We start from the raw sequence: 23,163 nt of genomic DNA on the forward strand, positions 1-23,163 counted from the left end.
GCGCCAATTCCGCTCTCCTCCTGACAACATACATCACACACAATCAACCATCCTACATCCGCCCCCTAAGATTATGGCATGGCAGAATGGTAAAATACTAAATGAAAATAATAAGTAAATATGTATTAAATACATATATATAGACTAAGAAAGCTGTAAAAGGAAGATCCCCATAGGACAAAAGTAATGGTTAACACTGAGTGCCACAACATACAAGGACATGCATGACAACAATATATAGTACATGCATAAAATATGTTTATAACAAGTGCTATCAATTCAGCTTACTGAAAACAAAAGATAAAATGAGCATAAGGGACAACAAAATGTAACTGTACAAGGCGACACAAGCACAAGCATGGGTTAACGCTCGATATCACCCATGACATACTCGCCCATCCATGAGGGTTGCACTGTGTGCCTTTTTGGACGAGGTGGAGCGGGTTCCAGGCGTGGTGGAATGGCTGAGGACGTTGGGGGCTGCCGTTTTAACACTTTCAGGTGCTTCCTGTTTCTAAGTGACACCCGACCGCTTCCATCCAGTCTAATGAGATACTGTCGGTGGCCCTTAGACTCCACTACCAACCCAGATCGGTCCCAGGTTTTGGTTACAGGATCCTGCACTCTTACCCTGCAGCCTACAACCAGGGGAAGCTCCCTGGTACCAGTATATGCTCCTGGGACCTGTATGTAGCCCTCCGCTGAATTATCTCATCCCAGTGTCTCTCCACCTTGTAATGCTGTCTGGGTGTTGGCACTCCATCTCTGAGCTGCCTGCCGATAGCGAGCTGTGCTGGGGACTTGTCAAACCCTTTAGGGGGTGTACTGAGGAACTGAAGAATTGCCAGGGATGCCTTGTTGCAATCGAGGCTGCCTCCTTTGCCTATGTTAGACCTGATGATCCTCTTGGCAGTCTTGACTGCTTCGGCCCTTCCGTTAGACTGGGGGTAATGGGCTGACAACAGGCGTACCGTAACCCCCCATTTTCCGAAGAATGATGTGGTCTCTTCACTAATGAGTTTTGTGCCCCCATCTGTCGAGATTAGCTCTGGTGCTCCCCATCTTGTGAAGTATGTCCTCAAGACTGATATAATTCATGATGACATTGTGCCATGTGGGAAGTGTGCCACTCCAGCCACCCGGTGAGCCTGTCTGCATAGGCCATGTACATATGGCCCTCCAACTGTAGCATGTCCACCACTGTCGACTGGAATGGGTATTCTGGGGGTGGTGTGAGTACTAATGGTTCAGCAGGTTGTGATGGAGCATGTACATCACAAGAGGCACATCCATCCCTGTGCTCTGCAGGTCGCCTTCCATCCCTGGCCAGTAAACCGATTGTCTAGCCCTGCGGAGCATGGAGTCTACCCCCTGATATCCTGCATGAAGGCCTGTAATGACTTGACGGCGAAGTTCCTCTGGGATGAGCAGACGTGGGCATCCTTGTTCGTAAGTGTAGACTATCAGGTCTTCTACCATAAATAACCTGTCCCTAACTGAGTAAAACTGACGTAGGCAGGCCACCTCCTGTGCCTTTTGCAGGCGCCAGTCATTTACTGCAACTTTAGCTGCCAGCAGCTGGTACACAGGGTCTTTAGAGGCTGCTTCTTTGACCCTCTACTCATCCAGTATGAGGCATTCTTGCTCAAGGGCAGTGGCCAGAAGCAGCGACAAGGGCAGAAGTCATATCCTCTTCAAGTTCAGAATCCTTGTCATCTGGTTATTGAACGGAGAGCAGGGAAGCGTGATAAGAAGTCAGCAGCGCAATTCCTCTTTCCTGGCAAGTATCTTACTTGGAACCTGTATTGTAGGGTCTTCTCCTTGAGACGGAAGAGTCTTGGGTTTAGTATATCCTTCAGCTCTCTATCACCCAGGAGCTTGACCAGCAGGAGGTGATCAGTCACGATCAGTAAGTTGGGGCAGCCCAACAGGAGTAGCCTGGCCTTCTTGAGACACCATGTGACAGCTAAGGCTTCTCCCTCAACAGCAGCATACCCAGCTTCAGCCTGCAACAAATGGTGGCTCCCACATCAGGTAATACACCACCCACCCTTGCAGCAAAATGGGGCATCAGCCGAGGCACAAGCACAGTACTGCTGCAGGATGACAAACCCGATCCCATCCCTGCTCCAATCTGTTAGGGCCGTTGTAGGTCGGGATTTGTCATAGTATACCAGCCCATCCTTGGCCAGCTTGCATATGGCCTCCTGTGCCTGGCGGAATCTCTCTTGTAGGTTGCTATCCCAGTACACATTCTTGCTTGTAGATTTCTTCAGGAGGTCTCTAAAGGGTTCCATCAGCGCGGCAGTGGCGAGGAAGGGTGCCAACTGGTTAACAAAGCCATACCATAACCTGATGTCAGTGACAGAGGGGGAAGAAAGAACGGGAGCTCCCATTATGTGCTTACCTGCATCGACTGCCAGATCCAGCTTGTAATGGCACGTCCGCTCCCTGCCCGTGGGAAGAGAGCCAGGATGGGGAGAAGGAAGAGAGGCCAGTCACTCCACATTCATGACAGCTAGACTCTCCTCTGTGGGCCTGTAGAAATCCCATCCCAGCTGGAATCTGACGAAGTTCACTTCTCTTCGGCAGAAACTGAATTTCTCTGGCTTGAGGGTTATACCCTTTTTGGCACACGTGTCCAAGAAATTATAGGTGTGCCAGAAGGCCTCCTAGACGCTGTTGTCATACAGAAGAGTATCGTCCACACATTTGTGTTTTTGGGGGATGTCCTTGATGGCATCATCAAACCTCTTGGTGTAGGCATCTGAAGCTGAACAGTGTCCCATGGGTGTTCTTCTGTACCGGTAACGCCCCCAGGGTGTGATAAAGGTTGTGAGTCTGCGGCTCTTCATCTAACTCCATCTGGTGGAAGCCCCAATGCGCATCTGCCACTGTCTTGAAGGAATGTAAAGGCACCCCAGAGATCAAGTCGAAAGGAGCAGGGGTGTGATGCGTCTCTCTCCTGCAGGAGGCATTAAGGCGTTGAAAGTCCACAGTGCGGCAGGGTTGACCTGACTTCTTGGCAACAATGACCATCCTCGCACACCATTCTGTTGCTTCACCAGTGGGTACCTCCTCAATGATGCCCTTCTTGATGTCCTGGTCCAACTGCTTCTTCACTTCTGACTCCCAATGCTTCGGCACTGATGCTGGGGTGTGGCATGCATAGGGGGTTGCCCCCGGCAGTAGATGAATATGGTGCAGCTTGCACTCCATGACTGGGAGGGGCTCCCTTTCTGTATTGAAAGTTGATGATGAAAAATGGCGCAAGGGCCACTGCTCCAACTTTGGGACGTTCTCCTCCACTGGTGGAAAGGGCATGGATGAGGGCTTAGGCAGGGATGGCCCAATGGGTGTGGGGACCTCATGCTCCAGTGCGAGGCTCGCTGACACTGGTAGGTGGTGGGGAAAGGACTGGGGCACGAGGCCAAGGTCCTTACAAGCAGCCAATGAAAGGAGGAAAGACCTTGCAGAATTGATGAAATACACTTCTTGGATGGTTGTCCTGGCACCGTACTGAATGCGAAGAGGGGCAATCCCCATACACTCCAATCGAACATTGGCAACATCACGTAGGCCCCTGCAGTTTTATGAAAGGGCAGGTCTTTCAATGAGGGTCGACAGCAAGGTGGGGCCTGCAACACACACTTGGGCCCCTGTGTCTACCACAGCCCGTACAGGCTTGTGACCCTTAGGCCTAGGCCCATGCACTGATGAGGACACTATCACTTGTATAGTAGGCTGCACACTGGGTTGTACCCCGGCGGTGACTGCTCCCAGTGTTACCGACGAAGCAGGGGCATCACTCACCATCTTCTTCTTGCTCCTACAGAACCGTTTCAAGTGGCCTCCTTCCCCCCCTTGCAAGAGGAAGGAGTGGGGTTGCTTCTATCAACCTCAACGGAAGAAAGAACGGGAGCTCCCATTATGTGCTTACCTGCATCGACTGCCAGATCCAGCTTGTAATGGCACGTCCGCTCCCTGCCCGTGGGAAGAGAGCCAGGATGGGGAGAAGGAAGAGAGGCCAGTCACTCCACATTCATTCTCCCAATCACAACCGTACAACTTAGGCGAGACGCAACCTGTCCTGTTAGAGGAGCTGGTTAAGCTACACAACTTGTTAAGCAGCGACCACAGGATCCAAGGAAAAAGTGTCCAAGGACTTGTGGGCATCATCCCGGAGGTAGAAGGAAGTGAAGGTAGTCTGCCGGGGATCACACTCCCGCCTTCAGCACCTGTGCTACCGACATATTCTTCCGGAATGCGAAGGACGGACCAATGCTGCGGACCTCGTGAGCTCTCGGACGAAGCGTACCGGTGTCGTCTTCTCCTGCAGCAGAGTACGCTCTCCTTATTGTCTCATGAAGCCAAAAAGAGATGGTGTTCTTGGGCACTTCTTTCTTGGTTGAGCCAGTACTAACGAAGAGTCGTCGACACTCAGGTCAGAGGTGTCGAGTCCTCTTCAAATAGCGCCACGGCACTCTAACAGGACACAGTAGCATCTCGTCTGGTTCATTACCTATAAAGTCCTCTATGGAGGGGATCGTGAAGGACTCGAACCGCGCGTCAGGGACCGAAGGATTCTGAGTCTTCACTACGAAATAAGGGATGAAATCGAGCGTAACTGATCTCCATCCCCTCGAGTGTTTAACATCAAAGGAAAGTCTGTGAAGTTCGCCAACTCTCTTCGCCGATGCCAGGGCTAGCAGGAAGACGGTCTTGAGGGTCAGATCCCTGTCTGATGACTCTCGTAAAGGCTCGTATGGTGCACGAGTCAGGCTCCTCAGGACGAGAGTCACATCCCACGCAGGGGGCCTGAGATCCCTGGGTGGGCAAGACCTTTCAAAGCTTCTCATCAGTAGAGATATCTCGAAAGAGGAGGAGATGTCTACTCCTTTCAGCCATAAGACTAGGCCGAGTGTGGCATAGTAGCCTTTCACGGCTGAAATGGAGAGAAGCTTCTCTCGGCGAAGGAAGACGAGGAATTCCGCGACCTGCTGAACAGAGGCTCCGATCGGAGAGATACCCCTTCGACAACACCAACCACAGAAGACGGACCACTTTCCCTGGTATACCGCTGTAGAGGATTGTCTGATGTATCCTGCCATCTCTGTTGCTGCACGACGTGAAAAGCCTCTTGCTCGCAAGAGATGGTGGATAACCTCCAGCGGTGAAGACACAGGGAATGCACTGCCAGGTGGAACCGCTCTACGTGGGGTTGACGTAGCAGGTTGGGCCAGGGGGGAATCTCTCCCGGTGCTTCGGAGAGAAGAGCTAGCAGGTCCAGATACCAAATGGCCTGGGGCCATTTGGGTGCCACCAGAATCATTCTGAGATTCAGGGTGATCATCGCTCGGCTGATCACTCGGCGAATCAGACAGAATGGCGGGAAGGCGTACACGTTGAGGTTGTTCCATGGATGCTGGAACGCGTCCTCCGCAGCGCCCCATGTGTCCGGCACAACAGAACAGAAGACCTGGAGCTTTCTGTTGTGCCGGGTGGTGAACAGATCGATGACTGGACGCCCCCACAGATCGAACAGCCTTTCCGCTATCTCCTTGTGGAGGGACCATTCGGTCCCTACCACCTGGTTCTGGCAGCTAAGCTTATCTGCCATGACATTCCTCTTGCCTGGAATGTACCTGGCTGACAGCTCTATCGAGTGGGCCATGGCCCACTCGTGCACCTGCATCGTCAACTGATGAAGCTGGCGGGACACCAGACCCCCCTGCTTGTTGACGTATGCCACTACCGTGGTATTGTTGCTCATCAGTACCACGGAGTGTCCCATCACTCAATCCCGGAACTCTTGGAGGGCCAGAAAGGCCGCCTTGAGTTCTAGGATGTTGATGTGAAGGTGCTTGTTGTCTCAGTGCCACACTCCCGAAGTCAGCAACTCCTCCAGGTGTGCGCCCCATCCCTCGGTCGATGCATCCGAGAACAGAAGCATGTCCGGAGGGGGAGTATGCAGGGATACTCCTATCAAGAGGTTCCTGTCGTCTGTCCACCAGCGAAGGTCCTCCCTCACCTCCTCAGAAAGAGGGATGAGGAAGGACTGGGGGTCTTGGGACTGGGACCAATACTCCTTTAGTCTCCACTGAAGAGACCGCAGGTGAAGACACCCATGAGGTACTAGCTTCTCCAAAGACGACAGGTGACCGATGACGACTTGCCATTGCCAGGCTGGCTGCTCCTGTCGTGACAGGAACAGTTGTGCTGCCTGCCTGAACTTGCTGATATGAGAGTCTGAGGGAAAGACTTTCACTGCCACCGTGTCTATCAGCATGCCCAGGTACTTTATCCTCTGCTTGGGTGTGAGATCTGACTTCTCGAGATTTACCACGATCCCTAGATCCCGGCAAAACTCGAGGAGCCAACCCCTGTCCTATAGCAACTGCGAGTGAGAGCCCGCCAGGACTAGCCAGTCGTCGAGATACATCAGTAGACGTATCCTGTGCGAGTGGGCCCAAGCTGACACAAGAGAGAAGACTCTCGTGAACAGCTGGGGAGCGGTTGAGAGCCCGAAACAAAGTGCCCTGAACTGGAAGACCGTCTTCCCGAGGACAAAGCGGAGGTACTTGCGAGAGGACAGATGAATGGGTATTTGAAAATACGCATCCTTCAGGTCCACTGTAAGAAGTTGTTCTCCCTGATGGAGGCCAGCACGGATTGCGCTGTTTCCATCGTGAACCGAGTCTGGCGAATGAAACGGTTCAGGGGAGAGAGGTCTATGACCGGTCTCCATCGCCCTGAGGCTTTCTCCACAAGAAAGACACAGCTGTAAAAGCATGGAGACTGGTCTGACATGACTTCTACAGCACCCTTGCTCAGGATGGCTTGCACTTCTTGCTGTAGTGCGGTGTCCTTCGATGATCCTGGAACGTAGGTTTGGAGATGGACCAGAGAGTAGGTGAGGGGAGGCCGAGACTCAAAGGGTAGTAGATATCCCTCCCGAAGGACATCCACTATCCAGGTCTCGGCTCCATGTCACTGCCATGTTGCCCAATGGGTCGACAGGCACCCCCCCACCTTCGGCAGATGTTGGGGGGGAACACCACCCCTAGCATTTCACCTTCTTCTTTTTCCCTTTGCCCCTTTACCGGCTTGGAAAGTGGGCTGAAAAGGGCGGGAGGGACCCCCCTTCTCGAGGAAGAAGAAGGCTGGGTGTTTCCTCGGGTCCCCTTCGAAGACTGGGACTTCTTAGGGGCCGAGGAAGTGCCAGCCTGGCCCGAAGACCTGGCCGCATTGGGATGAGAAGACCCGGAGGTCTTGGCCACTCCCTGGTGGACAAGCCGGTCACTGTCATCGGCCCGGCGTTTGTCTACCGCGGCATCCACCAGCTTTCTAGGGAAGAGAGAGGAGGAACCCAGCAACGGTCCATTCCTGAGGACGATTGCTGATTCGGAACCTACAGACCTAGAGAAGCGAGAGAGAATGGCGTCTCTTCATTTCAGAACCGGGTTTGCCCACAGGTTCGCAGTCTGGTGGGCGAGGAAGGAAATAGCCCGACCCCCAGACTGGCACAGTCTCCCAAAGGCGGAGTACTCCCCAGGTACGATAGCGCCCGAGGAAGAAGCTACCCTCGATACTGTGAAGGACCACAGATCGAGCCAGGAGACTGCTTGGAAGGCTGCCATGGTGGTGGCTTCCAGGGTTGCAGCTTCTTGCTGGGAGCGAGAGATACTCTCACCAGTAAGTTGTTGCAATGTTAGACCCGGATCCAGGCGAGTCAGGTCTGGGTCAACCTGCTTGGTCAGCAACGCCCCTCCAGCTGGAGTATAGAAGCGCTTCTGGCGAGGCGGGGCCGGGTTGGGGGGGGAAGAAGCTTACCTGAGCGGCTCAAACAAAGTGAGCTGTCTTGCCCAGACACAAGACTGTTCACTTGGTCGAGGACCCCCTCGGCAAGCGTGGACCACGGTAGCCCCACCGAAGCCTTGGGTTCCTTCTTAGGTCCCCAAAAGGATTCGAGGTGCGACGGACGATCCACAGAAGAAGCCGTGGTCCCTTCCCCGAGGTCATTGTGCTGACGAATCAGGGCGATAACCTCTGCAAAAGTCCTCTGTATTTCAGGAGTGTCTGCATCCTGGGGCAGAGGACCCTCGATTCCTTCCAGGGTGCGTTCCTCCCGATCTACTTTCCCTGCAGGAGGGAGAACCTCGGCAGACCCCCGTGATCCTTCCTGGACCACATGGGCATAAGACCTGGTCGAGCCAAGGACCGAGCCAGGTTCGTACGCCCACGAGGTAGAACTCTGGGGAGACAACTCGCCGGAGTTCTTCCTGTCCGACTCACGCCCCCTGGAAGAAGCCGAAGGGGCAGAGGGGACAGGCGAGGAGGATCGGGCGCTCCCACTGGCTTTGCTGGCAGAACCAACAGAGGCAGTGGGCCGGGAGCGGTCACCAACCCGCGGTGGTGATGGCAGCCCGGGTCGAGGAGACTGCTTTCGCCTAGGAGAAGCAATCTCCCGAGGAGAGCGGAGCGGCTCGCGCGAGCCGAGCCGCCGCCTCCCCCGAGCCAGGCTGGCCGCGCGGACGTGGCCGGGGACTGGGAGGAGTTGAGCGCGCGGCTGGCTGGCGCGAGCTTGCGCTGTCCTCTGGACACGCCCCAGTCTTCTTCGAGGCCGTAGCCTCTCGGGAAGACTGAGCAGGGGACCTCTTCTCCACCTCTCCTGGCGTTCGGCCCCCGAGAACCTGACTTGGCACTCACAGGAGTGCCAGCAGGAAGAGCCGGGGCACCTGCATGCCCGGCTCTTTCTCTCACCACCTACGCCCTGGTCCATGTACGGCGAAGTTTCTCCCGTATCAGACTGGGGTACCCGGGTCTCCTTGGGGACCCGGGTACTTGGAGTAACTCGCGAACGAGTGTCCGACGCGGACTCGCTGGCCTTCGAAGCAGGAGGTTTCTTAGGCACGGCGGGGGGTGCAGACCAAGGTCTGCACGCCCTTGGCTCCCGATGCGACTGACCCAGAGGCCAGGGCAGCAGTTCCCTGATCTGAGGATCGGGAAGAGCCAACGAGAGATCCCATTGCCTTCCCTGTGGAAGGAGGCAGACCCTTAGAAGCCTCGGTGCGAGGTTTCTTAGGGGGGGGGGAAGAGGCAGGCTTCTTCTTCTTCGGCTGCGAAGCCTCGGAAGGAGAAGCAGAAGAGGCAGCAGACGAAGATGATGACGATGATGAAGACGAAGATGAAGATGATGACACCTTCCTAGACCTCTTCTTCTTCTTCACCATCTGCCTTAGGATCGCTGTTAAGTCCCCAGACCAGGCGGGCGCAGCCGAAGAATCAGGAACAGCAGGAGGGGCTGCAGCAGAAGGCACATCCCGGGAAGAGACCGCAGAGCTCGGGCCAGCATTTACCTGGGTGGGAGCAACCGTGCGTTGGCCAGGAACAAAAGTGGGCGGGGCTGGGAATGCAGGTGCCGCCCCTCCCGCCTGGGTAGTCATGTCAGGCCGCGCCAGAGTCGATGGAATGGGGAGAGGAACAGATGAAGGGCCGGGCTGGAATGTGAAGTGAGGAGCTGCGGTCGTGGACGAGCCAGGGTCAGCAACGGGAGCAGCGACAGTCACTTACGGGAAGGATGACATCACCATGTAGGCGGGGCCTGCTCGAGTGAACGGGGCCAGGAAGCCAGGCGGCAGCGGTACTGTGTGTTGCATGGCAGGGGAAGCCGAGACCTGGGTATCTAGGTGCGAGGCTACCGATACCGGGAGCTGCGCAAACCTGGACATGGTGACGGTTGTTCTAGTGGCTGTCATTGCAAAGTGAGTGTTCATTAGAGTGGTGGAGAGATGAGGTGCCAGTCACTCCAGTGACGTGCCAGGTAAGCCCAGGTGTAGCCAGGTTGAGGCAGAGTCCATAGCCTGGCTATCCAGCCCGAGACCTGAAGCAAAAGTCGGGTTAGAGCGGGAAGCCTCCACTCGCTCTGGAGGAAAACACTCCCCTCCAGAACGGGAAGAGACCTCCGAGAGGATGTCCCAGTCCAACTCTCCCCAGCGCCCTTCCACAAATGATGAAACGAAAGAGGAAGGGGAGGGGGAGTCCTCAAACGAGGGAGAGGGAGCAAGAAGGGGAAGCTCGCCGGGAGGGAGAAACGAACCAGACGCATTCGCCACCAACGAAGTCGTCGGGGGCGTATTTCCCTCGGACGACTCCTTGGTAGGCTTACGACGGTAACGTCTCCTCCCCTCGAACTTCCTCCATTGCTCGGGGGACCAAGAGCAACACTCACTACAGGGGCGTCGCGCGAACACACACGCCCCCTGCAAGATGGGCAGAGAGCGTGTGGGTCCGCATCGATGCTAGATCGAAAAGTGTTACATTTTTTCCCTCCCACCACGGGACATACACGCTGGGGATAGGAAGGCTTGGTTGGTTTGTCCATGATCAAAACAAAAGAGTAAGTTTTCCCACAAAAATGATGAAAAAGGATAGCAGGCAGGCAGAGAGCGACGAAGAACAACAACCTTGTGCTACGATGGCCGAAAGCAAATTGGAATTTTTACATCCAGGCAGGCGGTACTCCTGTAAGGACTGGGATATGAGTGACATACTAGCTGGTGTTAACTGATTTATTGTTGTTCCTTACTGAGATAAATGTACAGAATCTTTGAAGTTATTGATGCGTGCGAGCGGTAATGTAGCGTCTACACACGGACAGGTGAAACAGAGATAAAAGGTACAAACATCTGTGTTTGTCGGCAGACAAACAGATGGCGATATCAAGAGACCTGATTAACATACAGTGATGAAACATACATCAGTGGAAAGGCCAGGAAATTCTACATATGGCCAACTGATTGAGATTCAAGACAGATTAATGGATACAATGCAGTAGCATAATATATGTGAAATGGAGAGACATTTATCGTCTTCACAAACAGAAACACACGTACAGTTTGATACCGAAGATTCGTTGGAACATTATGAGTGCTCAGATTTCATGATTAGAATGCTTGCATGGCAATTTAGTGGTGATTGTACATACATTAAGACAACAATGCTTAGGAGAACAGACGAAATATTGTATGGTTGAAAAGTCGCGTTCCTGTAGAGAAAGAAAACGAGATGCTTGCTTTGTCCTGTCAACTTCGATGATGACGATTTGACGAACACACGTGTTTGGAAGAGGCAGCGTCAGGCTCTTAAAGTACTCTCCCCAAGATGTGGTAACGTCTGATTGTTTGGAAGAGACATTATTAAAGCGTTAATCCTTACAGGCTTTAAGTTCCCCACAAGCAAGGCATCGATGCGGAAATTGTCTTGATCGACAATTGTAATTGGCTTGAAGGGCTTATATAAATTTCGGGCAGGAGGCTTTTCCAGGGCGGCACCAGCCAGCAGGAGCTCGAGGAGGATGGGAGCGGGTTGAAGGGTGACGTCGGATGATCCTTCAGTGGCCGGCTCGATGTCCAAAGCTGAAGGATGACGGCTTTCTGATCCTTGGTTTTAGCCAGCTCGAGAAACTTGGTTTTACAGTAACAGGCTGCAGCAGTTGCGGATTTACATTGAGGCTAATGAGGCTGCAGCCTCAGGCCCCGGTTTCTGAGGGGCCTCCTTCAGGTGATGATTAGAAAATATATCAATAAAATTGGCAATAGTACATTTACGAGACTTACGCAAACCTGGAGTGTATACGCATTCATGTCAGCTAGGCGAAACCTCGAGGTAGTGGTGTGGTGTATATAGTTAGAGGAGCCAAATCAGTACAGTTCACGTGGCACAGAAACGTGTTGGACATGCACTGTGCTGTGAGTAGTTGAGTTTATGTGAACAGTGTGAATTGGGTTTGCACTTTTGTTTGATTGTGCTCGATTGATTGATAGTATTGAGGTGAATTACTGGTCAGAACGCCCATGTTTGGCATTTGGTTTGTTTTCTGAAAATTATGTTTTGTGTTATCATTTTATTTGTCACAATCAATCAATCAATCAAATAATCAAATAATCAATCAAAAATATATATATAACGCAAATATATATAGTATAAATCGATGTGTGTGGTTCAACTGTGAAGTTGCTCTAGAATAGCTATATTGATAAAATATGTCTAATATTGAAGGTGTTATGTGACATGTTTCCATAATGCATGAGGAGGAATATTGGACTCTGTAAATGGTGGTAGTGATACGTTATTAAAGAAAAATGATAACTTTGTATAATAACGTATGATTAAACAACACAATACAACAGTCCACCAAATTCCTCCTCATGCACATAACGCTACCTTCAATGTTAGATATCTTTTAAATCAATATAAAATATATATATATATATATATAAGAGTATATATATATGCTATAAGGATAGTATATAGATAAAAATATATATATATATATAAGAATATATAGATATATAATATATATATATATATATTTTATAACTATATGGAAGATATATATATATTCTTGATCATATTGCAGTTATACCGCTGAAGGATGACGTGGCTGGTCCTTCGTTGGTCAGCTCGTCCAGTACGAGTGCAGGGGCAGCTTCAGGTTTCCTGGAGGAGGCATCCAGGGCTCCGGTGGTGGGGTGGGTTATCTCGGAGGGTTGGACTTCTACTGAGAACTCAGGAATGGCGGGAAACAGCGAGGCGGCGAATGGTCTGTCGGCGTGTGGGTCGTCAACTTGGGTCGGCCGGGTTCTTCGGGTCACTCCGGGGTCACCAGTATAAGGGCTGGGATATGAGTGACATATTGGCTGGGTGTTAACTGGTTTATTGGTTGTTCCTTACTGAGATAAATGTACAGAATCTGCATCGAATCAACGTTATTGACGCGTGCAAGTGGTAATGTCAGACAGTCTACAAACCACAGAGACAGGTAAAATGTCAGAGATAAAAGGTTCAGATATCTGTGTTTGTCGGCAGACAAACAGATGGCGATTTCAAGAGACCTGATTAACATACAGTGATGAAACATACATCAGTGGAAAGGCCAGGAAACTCTACATATGGCCAATTGCTTGAGATTCAAGACAGATTAATGGATACAATGCAGTAGCATAATATATGAAATGGAGAGACATTTGGCGTCTTCAATACAAACAGAAACACACGTACAGTTTGATACAGAAGATTCGTTGGAACATTATGAAGAACATGATTAGAATGCTTGCATGGCAATGCAAGTAGTGGTGATTGTACAAACATTAAGACAACAATGCTTACGGAGAAACAGACGGAAATATTGTATGGTTGAAATCGCGTTCCTGTAGAGAAAGAAAACGAGACGCTTGCTTTGTCCTGTCCACTTCGATGATGACGATTGACGAACATACGAACACACACACGTGTTTGGAAGAGGCAGCGTCGGGCTCTTACACTCCCGCCTCCCGGACAGTAGTTAACTGCCTAACCACCTTGTTTGAAGTTCAACGGCCGTTTCCAGCCTATGCCTGAAAGTAATCCCTAATGTAAAGGACCTCGGGTTTGTATATTGTGTCGGAACAAAAAGACAAGTAAAATACATGCCATGATTAATATACATCTGAAAGGAGAAACACAAGGAAAGAGAGGCGCGATTTGACGCCCTCACACCATTATACACGATTATTTTTCCTGTGGAAAAATTGTAAAATTATAAACACATAATTCTGACATCCGTATCAATTACCAAAAAATAAGAAATCCGATATATCATTAAATTAGGTATAAACACTTAAAGCTCAGCGCTTTTGTTTCAAACTGGAATATACTTACTCTTTCCGATGAGACGGGAAACGAACTGAGTCAATAAAAGTTGCTTCTCCACAGTAACGTTGAAGTACGCTTGCACAGGCCATTTCACCGTAGGTCGATCGAGATGAGCTGTTTGCTCAGGCCACCTATGGAGGCGAGAAAAACTGTGCAGGTTGTTCGAACTAACGTTCAGGTTTGGCTACGCCGGTGACTGCGCAGTTAAGGATCCAGAGAAGAACGGGTCTGCTAACACGCAGGTCTGAGTCTGAAATGTTAGGATAATGAGTTCACTCGAGCCCCAAACCTCGACTGCGGGCTCTGGTTAAGCCAACCAAAGCTAAGGTTTGGCTTAAAAAAGGCGACCCCAAATATGTCCCTCTATTAATATTTTATGTTTATCCTGTCTCTAAGGATTTCTTTGATAGATATTAATTTATATGTGTAGATTATAGCACAAAATACCAATTGTCTTGTACAATGACTCATTTGCCAACATTTCTTCTCTCAGTAAATGTCAGTGTGAAAACATGTTACCTGGTCAAACTCGTTTTTAAAATATTGTCAGCACAATGCCGAACAACTGCACAGTTTTGGGCTGTTTTAACACAAAAAAGAAACTAAAATCTTTAGGTTTAAGCATAAGTTTCTTTCGTTTTTTCGAGAGGTGAAAGTTTCAAAGTTTCAGAGATGCATGCATACAAGCATGTCGACGATTTGATAAACTTAACCCAGATGATGCTCTTGCATTTTTGCAAGGATTACTGACGACATGAAATTAAGCTGCAAGATGGAAGTTTTGTTTTTCATTCTTCCATTCGTCAGGGAAATGCAGAATATAGCCTTTCTTATAAGTTAAATGTGAGTCATTTTAACTTGGTAGACCAAGATAAACAGCATGTGAACTGGATAACAGTTGTTATCCAGTTCGATTGCAAGTGCAAATGACTACTTAGGTAAGAAAGGTCTCTTAAACAGCAGCAGTTTGGAAGAAACTGCTAATTTCATTTATGTTATTGATTAGTGGTTTGATATTATGAATTCTTCTTCAGTTTATGATGACAATAACACGAAATGCTTTTGGATTATGAAGAGCAGGTGTAGGGTAACTGAGCGTTAGTGACGGCCCTAACGACAGTTTTTAACTCGTGCTTTCTAGAAGCCATGGCGTCAACCGACAATGCTCTGCCAATAATTGGCTTAATAAACACCGAAAACAGAAGTCCAGTGAAGGAGTGGCTATTATTTATGTTTAACATATGATATTAACAATGAATAAACATAAATAATCTACTGTTGTTTTTATTTTGTACCGTTACGATGGTGAATGGTGAAAATTTCGTTTTCATTTTAAAACTGAATTCATACATGATGCATAATCACGAATAAAACCAAACAGGCCTATTTAAGTTACTGTCTTGAATATTTATTCTCATTTAGGCTATTCTCATTTAAGAACTGGCTTGTATGTATGGTTTATAACCATACATGGACGTACAAAGACATTGTCTGTATTAGCAGCAGAATCAATCTCCGTTAATTTTTTTTCTTAATTTAAAACCATGCAGGTTTTTTTAAAACTGTTATGATAGCCTTTTGATTCTGAGTGTCCAAGACAAGGCCCATTCTTATACAGTAATTTCCGTGAAATTTTCGAGACATTAAGGAATGGTGCTGCCACTTTTATCTTTCAATAAACACAAATATTTTTCATGTGGAAAAATTGCAAAACTATATATATCAATCTGCATCCACTTTCAAATTTAATAAATCTCAGCACTTTGTGTTTCTAACCGGAACGTAACCTCTAACCAAGGACTAGAAGAGTATTCAGTAAAAAAAAAAGTGGCTTTCCACGCCAACGTTAAAGGAAAATGGATATCGGAGAGATTCATCACAAACATACGGTATGCTACCGACCGTACCGTTATTAAGAAAATATTCTTGAACAAGCACACTAAGAAAGGCAAGGGAGCCGCTTCAAAGAATCTTCCCTTTTACTACTACCACACCGTGCGTGGTGTTGCGTTTGTGATTTCTGACTGAGACACTACTCTGCACTAACCGAGGAAATGATGAGAAACCGGCAACTTGTAAATATAATATCTAGCGTTGGAAAATTTAGACAATTTTCTACGGTAAGTACTAAGTCAAAGCTAACCTATGAGGAGTAACGGTAAAGTTGTGCACAGCTCAATGTAACCGAGATGAGCGTGGAAATTTGACTTGTCATCAAGTTGTTCCTACACGAATAGCCAACATCATTTTTTCCATGCAGGCTAGCATAGGCCTAGCCTGGTGACGGTTTTTGAGTGGTCCCGATAAAAGAGGGGCCTCCGAGTAAGATACGGGGGTGGGGTGTAAAACTGAAGACTACTACCGCCGCCCGGTATTTTTACAGTTTCGGTCAAAGGTAGAACTATATAGTAGCTCGGCGACGGCACTGTAACTTGACTTTCTCTACAGTTTTTTGGTTGCTAATTATGAATTTACCTTTAATTTTTGGCGCTCGAGTGTAATTAACCCCTGAAGTCCATCAAACAGGGGTTTCCATACGCGATCTTCACAAGACAGAGCATGGGTACGTCTGTTTTGAACGGTTCATATCCCGTCCGGCAAGTGCAATAACTTGTTAATGTATTGGGTAACTCCTGCACCCCCACCCCCGGGCCAGTACCAAACATGGCGAAGGGACATGCCATTTGGCTGACAACAAACAGATGCACCACCAGTATCAGAACCCCTAAAAGTGTAGGAAAAACCAGTTGAAAAGGTAAAAACAGGCGCGGAGCTAATGTATAGAATTACCCGGTCAAATTTGGAAATGCATTGTTTATTTACTTATCATTCATTTTTTAGATGATTCATATGAAAAACTTACTTGAATCTTGTGCAAATTAATGTTGTTCCGACACAATATACAAACCCTCGGTCCTTTACATTAGGAATTACTTTCAGGCATAGGCTGGAAATGGCCATTAAACTCTTGAGCAAGGTGGTTAGGCAGTAACTACCGCCAGGTAGGCGGGCATACCCGCCTGCCTGGATGTAAACATTCCATTGTTCCGACACAATATACAAACCCTCGGTCCTTTACATTAGGAGATTACTTTCAGGCGTAGGCTGGAAACGGCCGTTGAACTTCAAACAAGGTGGTATAGGCAGTTAACTACTGTCCGGGAGGCAGGAGCACCGCCTGCCCGGATGTAAACATTCCAATTTGCTTTCGGCTGTGGATGGAGCGTGGGAACGTTGTTCTTCGCTCTCTGCCTGACTGCATCTTACTTCTATTTTTGGTGGGATTTTCTGTTTTTTTCATTATCATGGAAAAGTTGTCTAAACCCTCCTTTCCCCAGCGTGTGTCCCGGGGTTCAGGGGTAAAAAAATTCTTTTTCGTTCTAGAGTCGACAAACCCACATGCACTCTGCACATCTTGCAGGGGCGTGTGTGTTCACGCGACTCTACTTGTGATGAGTGTTGTTTATGGTCCTCCGAGCAAATGGGGTAAGTTCGAGGGGAGGAGACGTTACCGTCGTAAGCCTTCCAAGGAGTCGTCCGAGGGAATATATACCTGACGCCGTTGGGTGGCTAATACTCCTAATCTAGTTTCTTTCTTCCTCCCGCGAACTTCCCTTCTTGCTCCCTCTCCCTGGTGAGGACTCCCCTCCCCTTCCTCTTACATATCTTCGTTAGTGGAAGGGCGTGGGGAGAGTTGAACCGACATCCTCTCGGAGGTCTCTTCCCGTTCGGAGGTGAAATTTTTCCTCCGGATCGAGTAGAGGCTTCCATTGATAACCCGACTTTTGCTTCAGGTTCCAGACTGGACAGCCAGGCTATGATTCCCAACTCTCCCCTGGCTACACCTGGGTCTACCTGGCTCGGCCCTGGAAGGCTTGGCTCCCAAAACTGGCCCCCCACCAGTCACGACCCACTTTAAGGCAGTGGCAGCCACGACTACTGCCGTCACCTTTTCAAGATTTGTCCAGATGCCGGTTTCAGTGGCATTTAAACCTGGACACCCAGGTATCGGGTCTTGTCGGAAGGCCAGCACGCTGTTCCAGTACCACCTGGCTTCTTGGCTCCATTCTCACGCAAGACTGGCCCTCCCTACATGGTGACGTCATCTTTCCGTGACTGTTGCTGCCCCTGTTGCTGACCATGGACTGGCTTTGGACACAGTTCCTCGCTCTGACTCTCCAGCCCGGCCCTTCGTCTGCTTCAATCCCCATTCCAGTGACTATGGCGAGGCCCGACCTGAACCTGCATGCGCCGGAGGGGCGGCGCCTGCATCCCTGGCCCCGCCCACTTCTGTTTCTGGCCAACGCGCGGCTCTCCCACCCAGGCAATGGCTGGTCCGAGCTCCGCCTTCTCTGCCCGGGATGCTTCTTCTGCTGCTGCAGCCCTCCTGCTGTTCCTGCTGTTCCTGAGTCTGAATCGGCCTTGCTTTCCAGGCTTGGGGATTTGACTGCTTTCCTGAAGCAGATGGTGAAGAAGAAGAAGAAGAAGAAGAGGTCTAGGAAGGTGTCGTCCGTCTTTCTTCATCATCTTCATCATCATTGTCGTCTGTCTGCTGCTTCTTCCTCTTCTCCTTCCGAGGCTTCGCAGCCGAAGAAGAAGAAGTCTGTCTCTCCCCCCATAAGAAATCTCGCACCGAGATTTCTAAGGGTCTGCCTCCTTCCACAGGGAAGGCAGTGGGATCCCTCATTGGCTCTTCCTGATCAGGGAACCGCTGCCCCCGGCCTCCAGGCCAGGGGCACCGGGAGCCAAGGGTGTGCAGACCAAGGTCGGCACTTCCCCCGCTGCCCTAAGAAACCTCCTGCTTCTAAGGCCAGCGAGACCGCGTCAACACTCGTTCGCGAAGTTGCTCCAGTACCTGGTCCCCAAGGAGACTCGGGTACCCAGTCTGATACGGGAGAAACTTCTCGCTGTCAGACCAGGGCGTGGGACGAGAGAAAGAGCCGGGCATGCAGGTGCTCCGCCTCTTCCTGCTGGCACTCCTTCAGGTGCCAAGTCAGGTTCCCGGGATAGTGCTTCAGCCCCTTGGGCCGAACGCAAGGAGAGGTAGGAAGAAGTCCCCTACTCAGTCTTCTCGAGAGGCTTCGGCCTCAAAGAAGTCTGGGGCGCGTCCAGAGGACAGCGCAAGCTCGCGCCAGCCAGCCGCGCGTTCGGCTCCTCCCAGTCCCCGGCCACGCCCGCGCGGCCAGCCTGGCTCGGGGGAGACGAATGCACGGCTTGGCTCTCGCGAGCCGCTCCGCTCTCCTCGGGAGATTGTTTCACCTGGGTTGAAACGATCTCCTCGACCTGAGGGCTCGTCATCACCGCGGGTTGGTGACCACTCTCGGCCCACTGCCTCTGCTGGTTCTGCCAGTAAAGCCAGTGGGAGCGCCCGATCTTCCTCGCCTGTCCCCTCCGCCCCTTCAGTCTCCTCCAGGGGGCGTGAGTCGGAGAGGAGGAACTCTGGGGATCGTTCTCCTCAGAGTCCAGCTGCGTGGGGGTATGCACCTGGCTCGGTCCTTGGCTCGACCAGGTCCTATGCCCGTGTAGTTCAGGAAGGTCCTCAGGGGTCTGCCGAGGTTCTCCCCCTGCAGGGATAGTTTGGGAAGACCGCACCCTGGAAGGACTAGAGGGTCCTCTGCCCCAGGATGCGGACACCCCCGAAATACAGAGGACTTTTTCAGAGGTTATCGCGCTGATTCGTCAGCACAATGACCTCGGGAAGGGACCACGGCCTCTTTTGTGGACTGTCCGTCGCGCCTTGAATCCTTCTGGGGACCCAAGAAGGAACCCAAGGCTTCGGTGGGGCTGCCGTGGTCCGCGCTTGCCGAGGGAGTCCTCGATCAAGTGAACGGTCTTGTTTCTGGGCAAGACAGCTCCTTCAATCGAGTCGCTTGGACAAGCTTCTTCCCCTCCTGCCTGCCTCGTCAGAAGCGCTTTTATACTCCATGGAAGGGGCGTTGTCGACTAAACAGGTTGACCCGGACCTGACTTGTTTGGATCCAGGTCTTTCGTTGCAGCAATTGTCTGCAGAGAGAATATCCCTCTCCCAACAAGAAGCTGCAACCCTGGAAGCCACAGCCATGGCGGCCTTCCAGGCAGTCTCCTGGCTCGATCTGTGGTCCTTCACAGTATCAAAGGTGGCTGCTTCCTCCGGCGCTATTGTACCTGGGGAGGACTCTGCCTTTGGGAGACTGTGCCAGTCTGGGGGTAGGGCTATTTCCTACCTTGCCCACCAGACTGCAAACCTGTGGGCAAACCTTGTTTTAAAGCGGAGAGACGCTGTTCTCTCTTGCTTTGCCAGGTCTGTAGGTCCCGAGTCAGCAATTGCTCCAGGAATGGACCGTTGCTGGGTTCCTCCTCTCTTTCCCTAGAGAGTTGGTGGACACCGCAGTGGACAAACGCCATGCCGATGACAGAACAACCGGCTTGTCCACCAGGCAGTGGTTAAGACCTCCGGGTCTTCTCATCCCACTGCAGCCAGGTCTTTGGGCCAGGCTGGCTCTTCCTCAGCCCCTAAGAAGTCCCAGTCTTCGAAGGGGTCCCGAGGAAACACCCAGCCTTCTTCTTCCTCGAAAGGGGGTGGTTACTCCCGGAGTCCTTTTCAGCCCTCTTTCCAGTCCGGTAAAGGGGGCAAAGGGAAGAAGAAGAAGGGGAAACGCTAGGGGCCTGAAGGATGCGTTCCCCCAAAAGCTGCCAAAGGTGGGGGTGCCTGTCGAGCCATTGGGCAACATGGCAGCGACACGGAGCCGAGACCTGGATAGTGGATGTCCTTGGGAGGGATATCTACTACCCTTCAAGTCTCGGCCTCCTCACCTACTTTGCTGATAGACACGTGTGGCAGTAAAAGTCAGGACTCTATCAGCAAGTTCAGGAAGGCAGCACAACTGTTCCTGTCACGACAGGAGCAGCCAGCCGGCAATGGCATCTCCAAACATATCTTCCAGGTTCGTCGAAGGACATCGCACTACAGCAAGAAGTGCAGGCCATGCTGAGCAAGAATGCTGTGGAAGTCGTGTCGACCAGTCTCCAGGCTTTTACAGCTGTATCTTTCTCGTGAGAAAGCATCAGGGGATGGAGACCAGGTCATAGACCTCTCTCCCCTGAACCGTTTCCAGGCAAGAGGAATGTCTCCAGACTCGGTTCACGATAGGAAACAGCACAAACTGTGCTGGCCTTCATCAGGGAGAACGACTTCATGCTTATGGTGGACTTGAAGGATGCGTGATTTCCAGATACCCATCCATCCGTCCTCACGCAAGTACCTCCGCTTCATCCTCGGGAGTCGGTCTTCCAATTCAGGGCACTTTGCTGTGGGCTCGACCGCTCCCAGGTGTTCACGAGAGTGTTCTCTCTCGTGTCAGCTTGGGCCCACTCGCACGGGATACGCCTGCTGGGGTATCTCGACGATTGGCTAGTCCTGGCGAGCTCGCTCGCAGTTGCTACAGGACAGGGATCGTCTTCTCGAGTTTTGCCAGGATCTAGGATCGTGGTAAATCTGGAGAAGTCAGATCTCACCCCAAGCAGAGGACAAAGTACCTGGGCATGCTGATAGACATGGTGGCAGCAAAAGTCTTTCCCTCGGACTCTCTCAGCATCAGCAAGTTCAGGCAGGCAGCACAGTTGTTCCTGTCACAGCAGGAACAACCAGCTCGGCAATGGCAAGTTGTCATCGGTCACCTGTCGTCTTTAGAGAAACTAGTACCTCACAGGGCGTCTTCACCTGCGGTCTCTCCAGTGGAGACTAAAGGAGTATTGGTCCCAGTCCCAAGACCCCAGTCCTTCCTCATTCCTCTTTCCGAGGAAGTGAGAAAGGACCTTCACTGGTGGCTAGACGACAGGAACCTCTTAATAGGAGTATCCCTGCATACTCCCCCTCCGGACATGCTTCTGTTCTCGGATGCATCGACCGAGGGATGGGGCGCACACCTGGAGGAGTTGCTGACTTCGGGAGTGTGGCATCGAGACGACAAGCACCTTCACATCAACATCCTGGAGCTCATCAGGGTAGCCTTCCTGGCCCTCCAAGAGTTCCAGGATCGAGTGATGGGACACTCCGTGGTACTGATGAGCGACAATACCACGGTAGTGGCATACGTCAACAAGCAGGGGGACTGGTGTCTCACCAGCTTCATCAGTTGACGATGCAGGTGCACGAGTGGGCCGTAGCTCACCCAGTAGAGCTGTCAGCCAGGTACATTCCAGGCAAGAGGAATGTTGTGGCAGACAAGCTCAGCCGCCAGAATCCAGGTGGTAGGGACCGAATGGTCCCTCCATCAGGAAGTGGCGGAAAGGCTGTTCGACCTGTGGGGCGTCCAGTCATCGATCTGTTCGCCACCCGCACAACAGGAAACTCCAGGTCTTCTGTTCTGTCGTGCCGGACCCATGGGCCGCCAGGAGGACGCGTTCCAACACCCGTGGGACAACCTCGACACTTACGCTTTCCCCATTCTGTCTGATTCGCCGGGTGATCAGCCGAGTGATGATCACCCCGAATCTCAGAATGACTCTGGTGGCACCCAAATGGCCCCAGGCCAGTTGGTACCCGACCTGCTAGCTCTCCTCTCCGAGGCACCGAGAGAGATCCCCCTGGCCCAACCTTCTGTGTCAACCTCACGCAGAGCGGTTCCACCTGGCAGTGCATTCCCTGTGTCTTCATGGCTGGAGGTTATCCACCATCTCTTGAGCGAGAGGCTTTTTGCGCCACCAAGCAGCAACAGAGATGGCAGGATACCTCAGAAGATCCTCCGCAGTGGTGTACCAGGGAAAGTGGTCCGTCTTCTGTGGTTGGTGTCGTCGAAGGGTATCTCTCCGGTCGGAGCTACTGTTCAACAGGTCGCGGACTTCCTTGTCTTCCTTCGCCGAGAGAAGCTTCTCTCCTTTTCAGCTGTAAAGGGCTACCGAGCCGCACTCAGCCTAGTCTTGCGGCTGAAAGGAGTAGACATCTCATCCTCTTCCGAGATTTCTCTACTCATGAGAAGCTTCGAACGGTCTTGCCCACCCAGGGATCTCAGGCCCCCTGCGTGGGATGTGACTCTCATCTTAAGGAGCCTGACTCGTGCACTGTACGAGCCTTTAAGAGAGTCGTCAGACAGGGATCTGACCCTAAAGACTGTTTTCTTGCTTGCCCTGGCATCGGCGAAGAGAGTAGGCGAGCTTCATGGACTTTCCTCTGATGTCAAACACTCGAGGGGATGGGGATCAGTTACGCTCGATTTCATCCTGGATTTCGTTGCCAAGACTCAGAACCCTTTGGTCCCTGACGCACGGTTCGAGTCCTTCACGATCCCCTCCCAAGAGGACTTCGTAGATAATGATCCAGATGAGATGCTACTGTGTCCTGTTAGAGTGCTGCGGCGCTATCTGAAGAGGACTCGGCACCTACAGCCTGAGTGTCGACGACTCTTTGTTAGCACTGGCTCGACCAAGAAAGAAGTGTCCAAGAATACCATCTCTTTTTGGCTTCGTGAGACGATAAGGAGAGCGCGCTCT

The 23,163-nt window shown here is 51.2% G+C and overlaps 2 protein-coding genes across 2 annotated transcripts in view; one reads left to right on the plus strand and one right to left on the minus strand.

Annotated features, from left to right (window-relative positions):
• Positions 1-1,239: 1,239 nt before the first annotated feature.
• Positions 1,240-2,396, minus strand: LOC136835747 (uncharacterized). The gene is made up of 3 exons (XM_067099606.1): positions 2,175-2,396; positions 1,794-2,006; positions 1,240-1,617 (listed from the first exon to the last, which is right to left on the minus strand). The coding sequence occupies exons 1-3, from the start codon at positions 2,394-2,396 to the stop codon at positions 1,240-1,242; spliced, it is 813 nt and encodes a 270-aa protein (XP_066955707.1).
• Positions 2,397-15,634: 13,238 nt separating this feature from the next.
• The window catches only part of LOC136835880 (CDGSH iron-sulfur domain-containing protein 3, mitochondrial-like), a 134,082-nt gene continuing 126,553 nt past the window's right edge, over positions 15,635-23,163 (plus strand). Inside the window, exon 1 of the mRNA XM_067099726.1 lies at positions 15,635-15,815. Within this exon, the coding sequence (XP_066955827.1) occupies positions 15,750-15,815 (66 nt within the window). The 5' untranslated portion in view covers positions 15,635-15,749. The remainder of the gene's footprint in view (positions 15,816-23,163) is intronic.

The sequence above is a fragment of the Macrobrachium rosenbergii genome, chromosome 55 (genome assembly GCF_040412425.1).
Source record: "Macrobrachium rosenbergii isolate ZJJX-2024 chromosome 55, ASM4041242v1, whole genome shotgun sequence".
Taxonomy (NCBI): Eukaryota; Metazoa; Arthropoda; class Malacostraca; order Decapoda; family Palaemonidae; genus Macrobrachium; species Macrobrachium rosenbergii.

Excerpts from the sequence above, each read along its gene's own strand:
- LOC136835747 (XM_067099606.1), bottom strand. The coding sequence starts at position 2,396 with ATGGGAGCTCCCGTTCTTTCTTCCCCCTCTGTCACTGACATCAGGTTA. Across the intron at positions 2,007-2,174 it reads AGCTGGCCAAGGATGGGCTG|GCTGAAGCTGGGTATGCTGC; the intron begins GTATACTATGAC and ends CATTTGTTGCAG. Across the intron at positions 1,618-1,793 it reads CCCTACAATACAGGTTCCAA|AGGGTCAAAGAAGCAGCCTC; the intron begins GTAAGATACTTG and ends CTGGATGAGTAG.